Here is a 19,858-nt window from a genome sequence, read left to right on the forward strand (position 1 = left end):
TACTACACTTCCTTTTGCCACCATGAAGGATTCCCAAACTCTTCATGGTGTCAGCCATATAAAAATAAGGGTAAATTATAGTTTAATAAAATAGGTACATATGTACATTAAAATAAAAGTCTAATATAAAGAGCTTGTAGTGCTCTACACTTATTTTGAGTAAGATTATTCGGTGAATTTACTAGTATTCCAATGGGTTTTTCTTGAGATAGTTACAAAAGCTTATATTTATTTGTCTCTTGAAGAAACTTTTATCTAACAAACTCAGTCATACATTAACCAGTTGTTCATTATATTATGTATTATATTTGGCAACACAAAAGCTAAAAGTTAAATTCACTTCTCTTTTTTAAAGTTAGCAGTAGATTCATTTTTGATTTATGTAAGTGGGACTTTTGTTCTATAATCTCTGATCATTTTCTAGTAGTTTATCTGAGTTGCTATATTCACTGCCAACTGGTTTCATGTGAAGATAGAATAGGGCAAGGGGGCAGGAGTTTGCATCAAAGGGGGACTTCAGTTTCAGTTTTTCACATTTTTACATGAACCGAGTTGTGTCAGGAGGTATCACATTTTCTGTACAGTCTCACATAACATTCCTCTCATGCATAACTATTGACACCTTATACATAACTACGACTTAGCTCAGTTAGTTTTAGGTTTCTGAACCAGGGCTCTTAATACATGCTACAATACTTCCAGGTATTACATCATATCAGAGAAACCTTTGAAAAGGTGAGCAAACAAAATACTTCAGATACCTTCCAATCCTTTTTAGCTTCTAGTGCTAATGAGAAACCTCGTAATGATGCTTCACACTGTGTGAAGTGCTGCTATTTGTTCTGTGTCGTGTGGAAAAGCAGAACTGCCACAGCGGGAATAATTTCTACAGCTTCTTGCTTCAATGAAAATATGTTCTTGTTAAAACTTGACAGTATAATGAGACTGTTTCATAAGAAAGTCTATTTTACTTTATCCACTGTTAAAACAGGAAGGAGATCTCAGAAACTACTGTTCTCAATTTGTTTGATCTTTAGCATCTTCTCATCCTAATCAAGCCTGTAAAATTGTCAGCAAGGTCTAATATATGTTAATGTTATGCCATCCATCTAGTGCCTCTCATCACGTCAGCCAGCTGCTAAGGCACTTTCCACATTCGTGTCAGAATATGGTTGCATGCCTTTTCCAAAATAAGCCCCACTAAATGTTAGCCACAATTATCAAGACTTAACCTGTCAATCTGCAATGAGGCCTCAAGTTGTCTTTGTGTTGAAGCAAATGTCCTATAGCGCCTTTTCAATATGTTCAGATCAACAGCTGTGAAACTTAATTGAACACAGACTGTCTCACACAGGTATGCACTTACATTATTACACAGCTTCTGTGCCTAGTAGGGATCTTTACCCACCTACATGCAAATACAACTGTTTACATAGACTTAATGTGTAAGGCAACATCACTTTTGTACAGATTTACCTGATTGGTAAGAACACATCCAAAATGTTTTACGTAACTGAATTATACTCAACATAGAAACTGAAAGAAAACAATTAAAAGAGCATATTCTGATTGATATGAGTGTCTGAAATATATGTTTTATACTATATTTAACATACATTGGACCGGATTAATCACACTGGAGAAGGTGGGTTATGTGTTTACTGAACCTAATGTTATACAGTATCAACAACTGCTGAATTACATGAGATCGTTTGTATTCGACAAGAATATTTCATGGGAAAATCATGTGGTTCAACCCACCCAAATAAACACAAATGCTCTCTGGTTGGGATTAAATGTTCTGATCAGCACATGCAATATTAAATTCACCTAACCTTCTCAGGAGAAAAAAAAATCTTGCCAAATGGGGCTTAATTTAAGTATGCATTAAGTGTTCTGGGAGTGTACACCGACCATTTGGGTATTTATATTTATATAATCCCTCCTCTCTTATTTATTTCTGTTATCTGTGGTTGTTCAGATACTGAAGTTATCCCAGACATAACGTTCAGACTTAAGTTTAAGATTTCTGGAGCCATCCGTGCTAACATTTAAATAACAGCTACTATTTATATACAGTATATTATGACTCTCTTTTACAGAAGTTTTATTTAATCTGTGTTAACCTTTTGTGTCACTGATTGGTTTGGAAACCTAAATATGTCCAATAATAATAGACTTGGAAGTCTTGTTAAAATGGTCAGTAAAATTTCAGTAGGGGTCAGGCCAAGCTCTTGGTCATTTATAACAGACAGGTTCTTAGGAGGGCTTATGCTATATTGGACTGCCAGGACCATCCACTGTGGAGGGAGTTTAAGCTATTGCCCTCAGGCCGTCGCTCCATGGTACCCATGTGGAGGACTCAAATATTCCATGTCTCCCTTATCACAAGTGCTATTGATATCCTTAATGGTAAATAACACTCTGGCTGCATTCCTTGCACATTTGTACTTGGAATGAATTTCCATTTTACCTTCACTAGTTCTGTGATTTATCGTGTTGATGTGTTATTGATGTTGTCCTTTTGTATTCTGTCTTTATGTAAGTGCTGGCTGCAAATCAAATTTCCCCTAGTGGGACAATAAAGATAACCTAACCTAATCACGTTCCCAAAGTTTCATAACAGTATCTACATACATGTGTGTAAGTCAATGTTAGTGATGTGTATGTCATAGTTATTTACATACCAGACTGTGCGTGATCCCTACCGCAGCCACTGTAGACTCTCGCTTGTAGTATCTGTTTTATAATTTAAGTCCTGATGACACACATGTTGATGCATTCACACAGCAATGCAACAGTTTGTGTTGCGCCTTTGTCTTTTGATGTCTGCCCCATCCATATCAATCATGCACCCATAGTGTAACAGTTCCAAGAAAAGGTCTCCATATAGCAAGAGACAGGCATCACATACAGTATGGGTGCAGTTAAGTAAACATGGCATTCTGTATCATTATCATTTACGTTATTTATGTTTCATCTATGTGCTGTAAAGCATTCGCTGAGGACATTAAGTCTCTCACTCAGCTGGAAGAAATTATGGCTATGGTATCTTTTCAAAGCATGACAGGTGCTATGTGTTGATTTAATTTAGTTAAATATAATTTATTTTTTTCTACAGTACAGTGCTGTAATTGAAAGTGTATAAGTGACAATGCCTATAGTGCTATTTACTGCTTCAACAATGCTTAATGGAAAACATTATCAACGATTTATTATAACTTATTTCGATTTTGAACTGCATTGAATAACAAATAGTTTGATTTATGTTCACATCAAAAACAAATGCAGTTTTGATTTAATATTTATGTGTTAGATGTCCATCTAATATTCTTTTCCTCATTATTTATGTAGTTAAATACTCTCAGGATATTTCAAATTCATTTTGGTTAATAGCTGTCCATCATTCACATTTATGCCATCCATCACAGCATTTTTTTAAAAACACTTACCCTGTTCAGTGGCCCAGCATTGGGCTTATGCCACTTTATTTCCCCTTGAAATCCAGAAGTGAATGCTGAAGTTTATATATCAAATGTTTATCTCACATTTCATGTCGAGGAAGTCTGCACCATATCACACTTTTTCTTAAGATGGAACAAAATAAAATGTGTGAAAGGAGTTGAAATGGGGCTGACAACTTCAACATCTATTTGCAGTATATCATTATAGGCAGATACCGTAGCCCTCATACAGCTAAACATCATTCACCTATTTGGACTCTCCCTGCACAGAGGTTTTTGACTCTCTAAGCAGTGTGATTTGAATCAAAGAGAAACGTATGTACTAGTGGGGAGCAGGACAAAATATTTGCTTATATTTGAGATTTAATACAAAAGAATTAATTAAACTTCTGTTCATGAAGACATTTTTGTATGATATGATTCTATGTCTGAAAAATGTTGTTTTTGTTTTGCAGGAAAGTGTGTCCCCCTGCAGTAGACCAGTAAGAAGTGCTCTTCAATATGAATACAGGTACAGGTATGCACATAAATACATACACAAAACATATACTATATATGATTGCTGGGGTATTCATCCATCCATCCATCCATCCAGTCCATGTCCATTCAGAATATGAATGAATATCAGGTTTAATGTTTTGGAGTTATCTTGTTTATTAACTGGGCATACAACTATTGTTTTCTTCTAATGCTTTAAAATAACCCAGTGAATATGTTTCCACTTTTCAGGCCACATAGCTATTTTAAAAGCTGCTATGTGTGCTGGTTTCTGTCTGCCACAGGCATGAGTCTGTAACTCTAACCCTGACCCTGTTTCACCACTTTGGTGTCGGTCCATTTTGGGCCTGGGTTATTGTGACTAAAAGCATCAATAAGTATAGTAAGCCTTGTGCTTTTAACCACAGTGACGTATTCCTCCCTCAATATATTTCCAAAGCTCTGTCCTGAACTTGGCAGTCATCCTGAGCTGAAGTGTGTATTTCAGCCTGTGAATCAATGATGAGTAATCAGTCTTTGAGCCTTCTCCACATGCCACCCAACAGTCTGTGGACCTGCCAGTGGTTGCTTGACTCATCTTGGTCGTTTGCCCACCGTATATTTATAATATGGCATACTACACAAAAATTGCTTCATCATGAGAAGTTGGTGGTTGTCAGATGTAAATAACAGCCAATTAACTGTGCTAGAACTGAAAACAAGGCACGTTTGACTTAATTGCTCAATTGCTCAGATTGTAAAGACCTGATCTTGGTGTTTGTTAAATAATTGCAGCTTTCATAGACCTTAACTTTAGCTGTGTAAGCATCAGGTACAAGTCAGTAAACAGATTTGATAATTTTTAGTCTTATTGACACTTGGTTTCTCAAGTGTTAGCATCTGCTTCCTATGTTAATTGTGACACTATATGATATTTGAAATGTAATTGAGAGTCATCTAAGGTTATAAAATTGAAGATTATCGGATTCCTGTCATTATTTCTCACCAGATGGAAATAGTTGATGTAAGCCAATACAAAGCATATTCAAACATAGTTATATTTATCAAATTTTAACCAGTTTTACACAATTTTTAATAGCTGTCACCTGATCTATTGCTGTAAAAATCAGGCTCTTTTATTGCATGTGCTTTGCCTCAACTTGTTTGGGTTTTCTTTCCGGCTGGATGCATTTGTGTGTGTGTGTGTATATATCCATGTCTTTGTTTGTTTGCATGTGCATGTGTGCTGCCGCTTCTGCCACTATGATCACCTGCCTGGCTGTGATTTCTCAGATAGCGGAGGAAACGCTCGCAAAAGTGTGGCCTTGTCGCTCATACTCTCTCCCGTGAAGAGGGTCCAGAGCTCACCAAATCTAGCCACAGGTACTAACACTCACAAACACATGGTAAATTAACACTTAATTTAATACCTTAAATACAGGCCACTTGAGTCACAAAATGGTCTAGACAGTCAGTTAAAGCATGAGGTAAGTCTTCAAAAAGTGGCTTTGTTGCTTTTCAAAATCATGTTTGGTCTTCAACAACTTGATATGGCTCGAGCATATTTGAAATACTTTCCAATGGTCTGTGGCTGCCCCAGTATGCTTACGCAATATTTGGACTGCAAGATGCTGTTTTTTCTAATCCTTTCATTGTATAATTATTTTGTTTCCTTTTGTCAATTCTGTTCCACCTTGGCCTTGATTTGCTTCCTAAATCAGTCATAAATTATGTGGTGCCTCCCAGCTGTTGATGTTAATCTTCCTCCTGACAGCTCTCATATGTCATGCTCTCACAATGCTCTTTGCCATTTCCCTTTCTTCATGTGATGTTTATCGAACTCTTCCTGTCGTCTTAAGTTTTTTGTTTTTTCCCCGCCCGTTTTTCGTTCTACTGCTATTTTTACTCTGTCAGCGTTTAATGGTTAGACATGGCAGAGCTCCCTGGACCCTAAATCTTGGAGAAATGTGGAAATGTTTTTGGATGGGCTTGTGTGGTGACTAAAATGACATCTGCTTAATTCTTCCAGATTAGTGGTTTGGTTTCATGCAAGCAAACTCACAGAAAATATACTTTATGTTTAAGCCCCTAATCCAAAAATTGTTACGTATTTCTTTTCATATATACTTAAAATTTACAGGACAATTCAAGATGAATAACTGAAAAGCTTTTTACATAGCAGATGGTTGTAACCAGCTGCCTGTTCCTTTCCTCTGCTGAAAGAACAGTGTTTATGCCTCGCAGCCTTGTACCTTGTCAGCACCCAGGTTAACAGCTGCACCCATATAGGGATTCTAACTGTGTCAGCTTCCTTTTAACAATAATGAGAAACAGTCTGTTTCATAAGCTGTTGTTAGATGCAGAAGGTTTTGAAGCATGGTTGTAATGATTGGACCAGTACCCAGAGGAACTTATGGCCTTGTGTGCAGCCACTACTAGAACAAACCTTTAAAGGAGACAGGCATTAGTCCCCCCCCCCCCCCTAAACTACCCCCAGTGTTTGCCAACTTAAGAAGAATTTGGTTAAGAAAGGATGTCTTCTTTCACAGTTGATATTATGTGCAGACTTTAATCTTCATATTAAAAATGACCTGTTTGTGTTTGGAGTGAAGTAGTATGCAGATAATACAGATTGTATTATGCTTTATATTAATGATTTGATGTTAAATGATATTAAATAATATTAAATATTTGATATGTACACTTTACATATGTGTCTGTGGCAACATCATCTTGAACCTTTTAATTTTAATGAATTGGTAGTTTGCCCTAAGAATTAGTGTGGCATTTATTTTTCTATCATCAAAAAAATTTTTTTTAAAAAAGCAGTGATCAGTAGGTAAGTGAATACAAGAACTGGTGGTTGCAAATTTATAACAAGGTGGTTGCTATTTCAGAGTTTTGTGGATGTTAAAATTGCAGTACCTCTGGTATCAAATCAGGATAAGTCACATCATCCTCAAAGCATTTTTTCTCCACTGTCTGTATCTGTATCTTTACACAGACCTAAGTTTACTCCCTCACCAGTACCACTGAGTTTCTCATGGTCACACACTTTTTATGTGATGACAACTACTTAAAATATAATCCACTGCAGTGGTTGTGACATTTGTTTCTTGGATTATGAGACCACACATTCACTCATATCACTTATTGTTGCTGTGTCTTCTCTGTTCCTCAGGGAGTGAGTCTCACTCATCAGACTTGGGTGAGTCTCTGTTCTTTCTGATGAATTATGTGGGGACTCATAACATTGCATAAATTTAAGAAGCTTAAACACTTCACAGGAGACCAGAAAATATGCCATAAACCACTGCAGGGTGTGATGTTAATATTATTAACTTTGTCTCCAGATTCTTGGCGGTCACGCAGTGCAACAGATGGCCTTAAGAATGGAGATGCCAGCAGCTCATCTCTTGCTTCCAAAGGCTTCCGCAGTGTCAGACCCAACCTGCAAGAAAAAAAGTCACCAACACAGGTAAATGTCTCACACACCACACTGACAGATGTTAGCAATTGCATTTCTACTGTTTTTACTTCTATTTTGAGTTGAATTGTAAGATTGAGGGTTTGGCTTGTAAAAGTGAGAAAGGGGTATTCTGAATGACACTGCAGACCATCATAATTATGGATAATTTACAAAGAACCACGTTGTATTTCAATGTATTTAGAACAACTTGATGCTTTGTATCAAGCTTTGAACTGATTATTTTGTTTGTGTTGTTGTTTGAACCTCTTTTGGCTGTTTCTATCAAATTGGCTGATAAGGATGTTAATCACGTGCCATCCCCACCCCCTAGAAGAGATAGTTTTCACTTCTCGTCCACTGGCACTGATCCACCAGCTTACAGTTCCCTCATTGCTCTGGCTAATGATTTGAGCCCTGGAACGCTAACATTCACTCAGAATGAGAAAGCAGTTTTGAAAGAGTCCTACACTATTAAGAGCACATCTTCTTACTCCTATACAGAGACCAGTTCAAACCCAGCCCAACAGGTTGAACAGTCCACTGTCCCGAATGATATTAGCAACTGTAGTGCATCTGCCACCATTAATACACAGGCTCAGGAGCGTAAAGTTTCTTCCCTCAAACTCACCCCTGTCACCATCCCTGACCCCCCGGCTCACTTCAACTCTTACATTGATCCCACACCTAACACCCAGACCACCGGTTCCCCTTCACCCAAATCCCCACCTACACAAAGCGGTCCCACCCCCTCTCAACCCTCAACACAGACAGCCTTGCTTTCTGTCAATATGGACCCCAAAAACCTGAAACATCCACAGCCTCAGCCTTCCAACCCTACAGTGGCGCCCAAGGTCCCAAATCGAGCCTCAAGTCTAGCTCCATCCCAGGTGGAGATGACGAACGCTCCTCCTGCGGTACCACCGAGACCTTCTCCTGCAGATCTGTTGGTACATAACTGACTACATACTGTAACAACAAAACCAAAGGCAGCAATGAGCAATATTCTAAGATCACTAAATTGCCAAAGTTTTGCTAGGTGACATCAAGATGTAATAAAGGGCAACACACATTAACTGTGCCTCATCATTTGACACCTGTAGCACACATTGGATAGTCAAAGTACTGCGGTGTTAACATTGGCAATGCAAAGTCCGACAGTGGTATTCATTTACAAAACCTGTTTATGGCCTCACATAGCACACTGTAAGCACAGGTGTTTTGATATGCATCGAATGCTATTAGTGTGTGTTGCTCTTTAGTTAGTTAGTCTTGATGCTGCCATTCAGCCAACCAAACTAACTAACTGTGATTCTGTATGTGTGAAAATTATGTGTGATAACCAGCAGTTTAATCATTGTATATCAGTGTTACAGTCTCTATACTGTATTTGCTGCCCTTCACAGAGTTTGAACTAACAGAGCCTCTTCAATCCACAGTGTTAGTCATGTTTCAGAAGATTGTGCTGCAGTCTGATGACACTTCAGTGTGTTTTCACAACAGCATTTCACCTTCTGTTAGGCTCTCGTGTTACATCCACACATCCTATATGACAGCGTGGCTAATGAGCGATATCACTAAGCACTCTCCTCCTTTCCTCCTCTCCCAATCAACTCCCTCTCAGGGACCTCCTTCCCCCGACCCCACAGCACAGCACTCCCCTTATCGCTGCCACAGTTCTGACTCACTCGACTACCTGTCAGGCCTTATGCCCAAGGCTCTATCGCCCACCCCATATGTCCCTAGCGGAGCTGGCAGCACTGCTGGTGCAGTCAGTGGGCCGAGCTTTACTACAGTCAGCAATGTGAACATCGGTGGCGTGTCACCCTCCGCTTCCCCCGTGACGGTGTCAGCTCTCAGCCACTACTCTTCGTCCACGGCGGGTCTGCTGGACGAGCTGCAGATCTGCAGCCTGGACTCACCTGACGCCTCACCCACACCATCGCCCACCCTCAGCCATGTCTCCACCTACACATCCACTGCTGGCCTTGATGATGTGCTAACAACCTCTGTGGCCTCCACTGCTGCAGCAGCCACTGTCACTAACGTAATTATCCCAACAAGTCACTGCTGTAACACACATCATCACCAAAAACAAAAATGGTTCACTCCTTTCCCCAACTCACTTGGATGGCTGAACCAGACCTCCACAAAATGTTTTATAGCTACTTATTTTTACCTTTCACTAACCATCAGCTACAACCTACCTGTCCTGTGCCACAATTAAACTCAGCTGACTATCAGCCCTTTTCCATACACATGCCCTGGCTTTGCTTAACACGGTTTGACTCTGCGCGTCAGCCCAGCGTGGCAGGGATTTGCATCTCCATTACAACAGGGCTACCTGCTTTAATTGATGATGTGCTTCGCTTGAGTTGATGCCGCTTAAAAGCAGCACCCTCTTTAGCGCTGCTTTCTCAAGCCTTCAGGAATTGCTCCAGGCTGTGACAAGTGGCCAAAGGACAGGCTGTAAAACAGTGGACACATTTTTTGAGCGCCACACCCCCGCAAAATGACTTGTTTCACTATCAGAATTTGATTGTTTTGGTCTGATAACATTTGGAAAAGTCTAGAAAAGCTGCACAATTAAATCACTATATCCCCATTCAAGTTAGCGCAGGGCTAAACTGGAAGTTGATCGGCTCGTCCCTGATTGATGACGAAGCCCATTTGATGTCACCGCACCCTGCTTGGAGGAAGGTCGGGCGCATTTGACCCAATTTTGGAGCTGGTCCATCTTTGGCGCGACTTGGGCCAACTCGGTGTATAAACTGGTGATGGAAATGCAAATCAACGCGGCATGGTTTAACTCAGCGCGGCCCAAAGTGCCAATGGAAAAAGGCCATATGTTCCCTTGTCATGTTAATGTGTCTGTACTCATTACACTCTGTGTCTATGTGTGCTTGTCTGTGTTTCTCTCACGCCTTTTTTGAAACTCAATATACTGTTTTGCAAGGCCCGCTCATATCAAAAATTCTTGACAAGACAAGAAGCATGCTGTTGGAAGTTGTTGGTATGTGAAAGACTTAACTTGTCCAGTGAGAGGTGGTGGGTTTTATAAGGTTATTCGTGTCAGGACTGCAGTTATAGTTCCACTCAGCTCATTATATTACCCTGAGAATAGATGTAAGGGACCCATAGCTGGCACATACAGTACATGCCATAATCTATATTTCTAGATTATGGCATGAATTTGCTTGTGCATCAGTCTTCCCAGGATTGCTATTGAAACTGAATTGCCATTATGTCATGACCAAGCCAATCAATTGCAAAAAATTTGAGACGCCTCAACAAAAACAGAGATTCAGAGATGGAACCAGGATATTTTATCATGGCTAGCCTCAAATCCTTGGCTTGAAGTTGTTTTTGGACTGGTAAAAGCAGCAGTAATGCACTCACTGTCACTGAATTATTCATTTTGCTCACGTCCAAGTACTGAATAAAAAAAAGAATTAAGATAGATACATTGGCAGTAAGTGTTGTAAAGTAGCAAGGAGAGTGTCTGCTTGTCGCTGTAATGGATCTTGGTCAGTTATTGGTTGTTGAGTTATCATGAATATTTGATTTGAATGTGAAGGCCTTGAAATTAATATGCTGCATTTTTTTTAATCCATTATCACATGAAATCGTTTGTCAGTGTGTCCTGTTGAATGGGAGAGCATTCCCCAGACAAGCCTCCCATTATAACTATCATGTCTGCTGTCTTGTCGATGTCATAATCAAAACTAATTTATAATTGAATGTATGCTAATCTGAGAGAGCTGTCACTGTTTTAATCTTTTCTGTCTGTGAAGTGAAATGATTCATTGTGCGCCCCTTTCTCACTCACTAACTGTTCTTATGTCACCTCAGATTCAGCAATTTCTATAAATCACGCCAGATCAAATATCTGTATATGTACATTCATTTCCATCACAGCTGGTTCCTTAGCACCTTTTGAACCTTTAAGCTTTGTAGCAACATGATGACTTATGTTGGATTTATTAAACTAATCATCCTGTTGTTTCGCTAATTGTTTTTTTTTTTTTACATTTACACTCCTGATGTAATGTTGTATGGAATAACTACAGCATTGTCCACTATAGTAAATGGAAGAAAGTACATTTTGCTGTATGTTTGTGATTGGTAGTGACTGATTATCTCTATTTCTGGCTTGTGGATCACTCCTAGGGCCAGGTCCTCTCTCACGCTATGAATGGAAGTACTGGCCATCCGCAGAGGCCCCTCTCTCCCCCATCTTATCCTCCTCTCCCCGCCTCACTCCACACGAGCCTCCAGAGACAGAACCGGAGCTCAGGTGAGACACTGACCTTTTGTCCCTTGGTATGAGGGAAGGATACCCTGACTTTTAGGAATGATTCATGTGTGATATGAAGAAAACATAAAAAAATCTAAATGCATGGATATGGAAATAATTACAAATTCTGAAGTGCAAGTACTAAATTTCAGACTACGTTTAATCGACACCCTGCAACACTCTCTGAACACCGTTACATGCTGTTAGATAATTGCTTTGTGAAATTGCAAACAGCCCAAACTGAAAATCATTTAACCTTTTAATGGTTCTGTGTCATATTAATAAAGCCTGCTCAGAATGTTTAAATCTGTTAAGCACTATTGAGGGACTTTTGTGAGTTAATCTCATAATGTTGGTGCTGAAATGGATATCGCCAACATTTATTTAATCATTATTGCTTACATCAGTTGAAGAGTTGATGTGTATTTTGGGAATGGGTTTGTTTATGCAGACATGCAGAACATAAAACCATTCAGTTGTGGCGCACGGTCAGAAATTAATTACTAACAACAGAGAAACAGATAATGCTTGTTCTTACACTGCTCAAACCGTAAAGCATAAAAAATAGAAGTTACACAATGTTCTTAAAAATACATCAGTGGATCAGTGCTTGTTTGTTAAGCTGATATCAGTTTGTGTACTTTGATCTCTCTTTGACTATTTAAAGCGTCTTCTTATGTTTTTTTCTCTTCTTCTCATCTCCCTTGTTGTATCCAGCAGGCAGTGAATCACTCACAAGAGAGTCTGTGGTGTCCGGCTACACCACCGTCAGCAACACAGTGCCCATCGCTCGCTTCTCAGAGGAAGAGAAAAAGGTTTCTGTCATCAAAGCGCCCCATTATGAAGGCATCGGCCCTGTGGATGAGTCTGGCATCCCTATCGCCATCCGCACGGTGAGGTCAAACATAAGCAGAGCTGAACATGTTTGTTTGCAGCAGACTGACTGTAGTTGTTGTACAGGAGTGGCTTTTGACCCATTTCTGTTGTCCTGATATGTGATCAGGCTCATGAGAGGGGATTACTTTCAACTGTCAGCAGCTTTTGACCCCATATTAAAAGCCTTTTCTCTCTCTCACTTTCACTATCTCTGTTGCTCTCCTTATGTGTGTTAGTTATAATAATGAGCTCTGACTAGGTCTTTGTTGTGTTGCTGCTAGTTCCTAGCTGCTTACTTATCAAAGTGGGTCTGTCTGTTATCTCTGTTGAGATTTTACATGTATGAACGCTCCACTCATTTATCCAGATTGAGTGCACAAGAGAAACCCAGTTACAGGAAAAGTGAGAGTGACAGGCAATAAAAGCTAAGAGAAAAGGTGGGGGGAAAAACAGAGGGAGAGAAGAAAAACAGATGAGCCTTGTTGTGAGCGGACAAACATTTTTGTGGACACTCTATTTGGTAACCGTGGAGAGTGAAGTGGTAATTGGCCCGTCTCTTGGCCCGGCCAGTGCTACATGCACAGTCACATACACGCCCATCTCTGTGCAGCCAAACTGCCTCTTCTCTGACCGGACTCCAGACACAGTGTTTAGTGCTACTGAATAAAGAGGAGGATTAAGTCTCTCTGCCATTTGATAGCTCTTTTTTGAAGTGGGTGTTAGATCTATACTGTATACACAAAGACACACATACCAAGGTCTCTCCTGGATTTTCCATGCAGGATACCAGGAGCTTTTTGTAGCAGCGTGGCTTCTGTTAAACCAAAGCTGCAGACATTGATGTATGAAAATGTAAATGTTTATAGGCAGACAAGAGTCTTAATGTAGTTATGTTGCATATTTGCCTCAAGACATTGGAACATTGACCATGTCAATGGGTAATTTTTTAAATGTGCGTTGAAAGGTCAGATCATTGTTGAGACCTTAGGGTTAGGGCTTTTTATACTGTATATTTGTATAGTGATATTTAAGTCAAAAAATTAACTAGCTAGTGGATACGGAACTGTAGAAGACTGTTGGCCTTCACCCATTATCTCCATCAGCTGTGTTGTTAGATCAGGAGGATAACAGGGTAAAAATCAGTAATCATACAGTATGAATGAAAGATATCCAAAAACACCACAACCAAGTTTACCAGCTATGTACAAAATTAAAGTGACATAACGAGGGCTTGTTTCCTAAAAGCAGAGTAGTGTTAAATATGAGGTTTCCCAAAAGTCTCAAATCATCTGTGTTGTACCTCCTGATCTACAGGGAAACTATAATCAAGGTACTTGGGGAGTTTTTGGAAGCACTGAGGCGTTCTTAGGAAACAGATCAAAAAACTGCATTTACACATCTGGGCTTCTGGTCTTGTGTCAATGTGGCATTTTAGCAATGGCATGAATTGTACATATTGTAGATGATTTGAGAATGTATTTTAATTTTTATATTATGATGTTAATACTTTGGATTTGTACATATCTTTTGTTTTTTTTCTTTATTTGAAGATGAGAACAAACTAAACGAGAGGCACTATACACCTACATGGAACACTTTAATCAGCTCAGATCTATCTATAGGATCATGTACATATGTAATGTAGAGTCTGTTTATATAACTTTTGTATCTTATCCCAACTTATTTAATTGACTTATGTTATATTGTATGGGCTTTTTATTTAATAAAACAGTTTTCTGGAGAATCTGGGTTTTGTTATTTAATATAAAATGAAAGGATTTAACTGTAATATGCTTCACTTGTGCTATAAAGATTAATTATACATATATATATATATATATGTATGTATGTATGTATGTTCTTTGATAGATGTCTAGGGTATGAACGTGAGAGCCATGTAATCTACTTAGTTGAATACTCTGACGCAAATTGTGCTTGACAAGATTTTGAATGAGAAAAAAATAGATTTTGTCATCTTAAAGTAACATACCGTTTGCTTTTCCTTATTGAGGTGAACAAGCTGCATCCACATTCCTAAAAGCAGACTATGGAGAATATCTCCAAAAAAAAATTAGACTGAATTTATTTGTGTCTCAGCATAATAGGTTAAATTCTCTGTGAGTGAAATATGGATCCAAAAAGGCTTGAGAGTGTTTTTCTCTGCTCGGTATTGTCCCATAAAACAGTGGAAATCATTTCCAGATTCTAAATTCAGCAATCCAGTTTATGTTGAATTTCACAGCACATAAATCTTGATTATATGATTATTTTTCTCTTCTCAGACGGTGGATCGGCCCAAGGATTGGTACAAAACTATGTTCAAACAGATCCACAAGGTTCACAAAGCAGGTAAGCCTCAAACGAATCACTGAAAGACAAAAATTCCCATCCTCATTATTTCCTGTGATTTGATCGTCAGACAATATGAGGGGCATTGTTCATGCATGCGTGCTCTTGGTGCATGTGCACATGTGTGTGTGTGTGTGTGTGTGTGTCTGTGCATACCGTTTCTCGTTAAACCAAAAGACCCAAAGCACCTCTGAGCCAGAACTCATTAGATGGGAGAGTCTGGAGAGAAATTGAGAGAAACCTCTAATAGACACAGAGCTGTCCTGGGAAATCTGCTCTAATTTTGTGGGCTTGACAGAATCACTGTCACGTCAGTACAAGGCTTGTTTGTTCTAAACTGCTCAGGCTTTTTTCTACTGCAGCACACACACAAACAAACACACACACACACACACACACACACACACACACACACACACACACACACACATACTTTTTTTCATCATTGTGTGTGCCTCTGATGTTTTTTAGGCATCCAAGAGAATTCCCATGACTCTCTGAATATTCACATAGTCTAGTGGATTTATAAAGCAAGGATTAATACACTGTTTCTGTGAGGTGCTATTTACCTCCTTTTAAACTAAAAAAGAGACACACTGAAACAAAACTAAAGATTGTACAGCTGTGCTAGCATCTCTGTGAGGCTGTATGTCGGTGCAGTAGTGCTTTGAGCTAAATGCACATTTCAGCATGCTAACATACAAACGCTAAGCAGGCTTAATGTTTATCATGTACACCATCGTAGTTTAGTGAGTAAGAATTCTAAAATTATACACATAGGCTACAGCTGAGGCTGATGGGAATGTCACTAGTTTTAGTCATAAAACAAAGTATTGGACATTTTCAAGTTTTGACCTGATGATGACAGTAGATAAAAGTCAGGGAATCGAAGTTATTACAGTTAATCTTTTGGGGACTTTGATGTGCCAAAATTTCACTGGAACTCATCTAATAGTTGTTGGGACTTTAAATTCAAAGCCCCCCAAAAAACCTCATGGCAGTGCAGTCAGTGAGTCATCCTCTGGGAACCATGAATGTTCTTACAAAATTTTGGACCAATCAATTGAGTAAATGCTGAGATATGTCACCGGATAAGTGGAAACTTTGACCTGCTGGTGGCACTAGAGGAAAAGTTAGGAGATGACCAAAGTTAGTTGTATTCCTCATCTGGGAACCATGAATATCTGTCCCACATTCCTTTACAATCCAAGTATTGCTGACATGTATAACTAAAACCAAAAAAAATCACCCTCTGGTCACGGTAGAAGCCTGTACAAAATGTTATGGCAACCCATCCAATAGTTATAGAGGTATTTCAGTCTGGACCACAGTGGTGGACTGACCAACAGACCCGACATTACCAGCCCTAGAAAAACAATTGTTTGGAACATGCTGAGCTTGTGGAAGGACAGATGAGAAGAGGATTATGCTCCATGAGTGGTTTTGATACTTCTTGGATGTGAAAAATGGTCATTAGTGGAAAATTACTTTATAACACACTACATTATAGCTGACTAAAGGTGCTGTGTAGAGCTATCTTTAAAGTCATCAGGGTGTAAGTGTTTGACAACATATATTATGAGTGAAGTGTGGCTTCAAGGGCTATTTGACATTAGTAGACTAATTCAGCCACATAGTAGAAAAAAGGATATAAAAAAAAGCAAAATTAGCAATAAAAAATGTGCCCAGCATGGAATAATAATATGTACTGTACTGTACTGTATGTGTGTGTGCATGCATCCCAATCAGTCTTTTTTCCTTTCCTCTGCAGATGATGACTATTCTGACACATACAATGCAACATACGCTGTCATTAACAATGGTGAGAGATGCTTTACAAGTAACAAAAAGTTGTGTCTTCCAACCTACTTGTCTCCTCCTTTCTGGCATGCTCTGCCTCATTACCTCTCCCTCCGATATCCCCTCTCCTCCGTCCTTAACAGAAGACTACAGCCCATCGTCCACCACCACCATGGCACACCCCCCACCACGGACACATACCTACAGACCACTTGCTAAGAGCCCCTCGGACAACGGAGGGCATCTGGGTCCTCGGGAACCTTCGCCATCCCCTGTACCTCCACCACCGCCACCCATGCCCTCCCTCCTCCAGCTGAGAGCCAGAGACAGCGACCGTGATAAAGATGCACCAGATATGTAAGGAACTTAGCCTTCATTCAGTAAACCTCTTGAGTAATAAAATACTGGAACTCAATCAGTACAGGCAATTGTCTTAGAATATAAATTCCTCTTACATGTGCATTTTTTATTCACTTTTTGTAGCCACCTTGAGTCATATTAATTTAAAATGTTGTTATTTACTAGTTAGTCTCAAGCTGATTTTTAAGAAAGTTGTTTTTGATTTAATTGCGACAGGAATGAATGGGGTCCTCCTGACAGGAAAGTTGACACACGAAAGTACCGCGCCGAGCCCAAGAGTATTTTTGAATACGAGCCTGGGAAGTCCTCAATATTGGAACACGAAAGACCAGTGAGTATTTATTATTTTCTTTCACTTGATTATAATGAATTTTGACATGTTCCTGTTCGAATCTACTGAAAGGTTGATAGTTCTCATCACATTGCTGCCTTCCCTCATATGCGATTACACCTGACCTGTCAGGGCTGTAGGAGTATATCTGGAATCAGCTCAGGCTGTAAAAATGCACCGTTTATACGTTTATATATTATAAAGGGAGTTGCTTACTTTTCTAGCTGGATTCACACCAGCAGCTTGGAGAAATATCTAAATTACTGTGATAGTAAATTTATAAATAGTGATTTATATTCCTCTTAGTTGTGCTTGTTATTGTTCCATAAGTATATTGCTGTGAAAAGAAAGCCCATCTCTCGAGACGTAAATGACTAAACATAAAGTCATATGAATTTAAATTACACCACAGAGTGTGAGGTTACAAAAAATACCTGTATGGTTGAATGAAGAAAACATATTTATATTTCTTACTTGCTAGTTTTTGTAGTTTTAATATACTTTCATATAATGGGTATTGGCAAAGATGGATTTTCTGTCAGAGACAGTGTGGGTGTTTAAAAGAGAAACCTTTCCAGTGCTGTATCCTCTAGTGATTGCACTGACTGTTCACTTTGTGTGGGGTGAATGATAGAGCAGACAGCAGAGATAATTACTGTGTAAATGGACAGGAGAATGGATAATATGTTATAGATGAGGAGTCTGCAATGTGGGGAAAGAGTAGGAAGAAAAGGCTTTTCACAATGTTTAATGTGATGACTGCAGAGAGCTCTCCTAAGGCAATAATGTATGAGTCAGTCCCTGATAGATAAAGGCAATAAAGGGAAAAAGCTGTGGAGAACAGAACTGAACCCACGCTGGCTAATCTTCTGTCTGAGAAACTTCATGTACCCATTTCATGTCATTATTTTGTACGTTTATGTCTTTGCTCTTAAAGAAGTCTTAATGGCACAATAAACACCCTTTTGGACTTGTGAATTTGGGCATTTACAAACCATAGCAAACAAAAAATGTCTTTCTAGTGCGCTCTTCTTCATGCTCCTTCTAGTGTGATTGTGTGTGTGTGTGTGTGTGTGTGTGTGTGTGTGTGTGTGTGTGTGTGTGTGTGTGTGTGTGTGTGTGTGTGTGTGTGTGTGTGTGTGTGTGTGTGTGTGTGTGTGTGTGTGTGTGTGTGTTTATTGTACAGTACAGTGTGATTGGCAGTCTGTGCTCTAGGCCTAACTTCTTTTTTTTTTTATAGGGTGACTCATTTGTCTCAAAGCAGAATTCTCTTTTTAGCAAGAGAGCTGTGATACGACACCATATTCAAAACATCCCCTGGCAGTGTTTCATTTGATGTGAAAACTCAATTTCCATGTAGGAATGAGGTTAGAAATAGCAACGTGATACAGCACTGCATCATCTCTACAGTGAAAATTACAATAAATTCTTTCTAATAATTAGGGAACGTACAGGTTGTGGCTCTAGCACACTCAAATAGATACGTTTGTCAGAGTTTAACCAAACAACAGGGTAGATGATTAACTTCCTACACAGCAGTAACCAGTGTTTTGCCTTGTGTCAGAATATTTGATGCATGTAAATACTTCCACCCTAGTTGACAGTTTATTGCAGGTTTATTGGATATGAAAATGATTCTCTGTATGATACAAAGGAAGAGCTATTTATAATCCATCATGTGACATCAACACAGATGACCTTCTGCTTGCTTAAAGTAATTTTCTCCTTCATTTACATCCCATACAGCAAGCTAAGTATTACGGGGTATACAGTATTTCTCAGCCAGTAATAATTAACAAACGATAATGCATCATTGTATAACAGCTGTCAACTCTCTCTATGGTCTGAAAGGGAGAATATGGCAGAATTGTGTGATGGCTAGATGGATTATATAAGGCATATAAAGATATCAAGATCAGATTTAAAAGAAACACGTGATATAAAAAGACATGAATAGAATTTGATAGAGTGAAATAGAAAAAGTCATTTTCAGTTTAGTGGTTCACTGTCCTCCTCTTCTGATGGCGTTTTTGTTATCTAAGTAATTAATAAAAGCTAAGCTACAATTAAGAAAATATTCCAGTTATAATGACTGAGCATGAGCAGAAATTAGAGTACAACATTATGTGACACAGGGGTCAGTTGGCTGACTTGATTGTGACACCCTACTCTAGCTATTGTAGAGGTGAAACTTACCCCATGTTAATAACCCCTCATGTCTTTTCCAAACTTGTTTCCAGTATATGCCCCTTCATCATCCTCTTAAACATAATGAGCTCCTGTGGTAGGAATTTTGTCTTCCTTTGCAATTCTCACATACAGTATTCAGTAATCAAACCCTCCAAGCCTGCAAAAAGGTGTGAATAATGAAGTTGGGTGTTAAATATGTAATGTTTAATAGAAACATGCTGATTTTCATTAGCTGTCACCTGCATTAT

General features: G+C 39.0%; 1 protein-coding gene across 1 annotated transcript in view; it reads left to right on the top strand.

The window, feature by feature from the left end:
- The window catches only part of sorbs2a (sorbin and SH3 domain containing 2a), a 53,093-nt gene that overhangs the window by 16,067 nt on the left and 17,168 nt on the right, over positions 1-19,858 (top strand). Inside the window, exons 3-14 of the mRNA XM_062433920.1 lie at positions 3,920-3,975; positions 5,235-5,324; positions 7,123-7,149; positions 7,295-7,419; positions 7,710-8,357; positions 8,990-9,454; positions 11,578-11,704; positions 12,422-12,597; positions 14,863-14,929; positions 16,701-16,751; positions 16,873-17,086; positions 17,306-17,420. Coding sequence (XP_062289904.1) covers positions 3,966-3,975; positions 5,235-5,324; positions 7,123-7,149; positions 7,295-7,419; positions 7,710-8,357; positions 8,990-9,454; positions 11,578-11,704; positions 12,422-12,597; positions 14,863-14,929; positions 16,701-16,751; positions 16,873-17,086; positions 17,306-17,420 — 2,115 coding nt within the window. The 5' untranslated portion in view covers positions 3,920-3,965. The remainder of the gene's footprint in view (positions 1-3,919; positions 3,976-5,234; positions 5,325-7,122; positions 7,150-7,294; positions 7,420-7,709; positions 8,358-8,989; positions 9,455-11,577; positions 11,705-12,421; positions 12,598-14,862; positions 14,930-16,700; positions 16,752-16,872; positions 17,087-17,305; positions 17,421-19,858) is intronic.

The sequence above is a fragment of the Scomber scombrus genome, chromosome 2 (genome assembly GCF_963691925.1).
Source record: "Scomber scombrus chromosome 2, fScoSco1.1, whole genome shotgun sequence".
Lineage (NCBI taxonomy): Eukaryota > Metazoa > Chordata > Actinopteri > Scombriformes > Scombridae > Scomber > Scomber scombrus.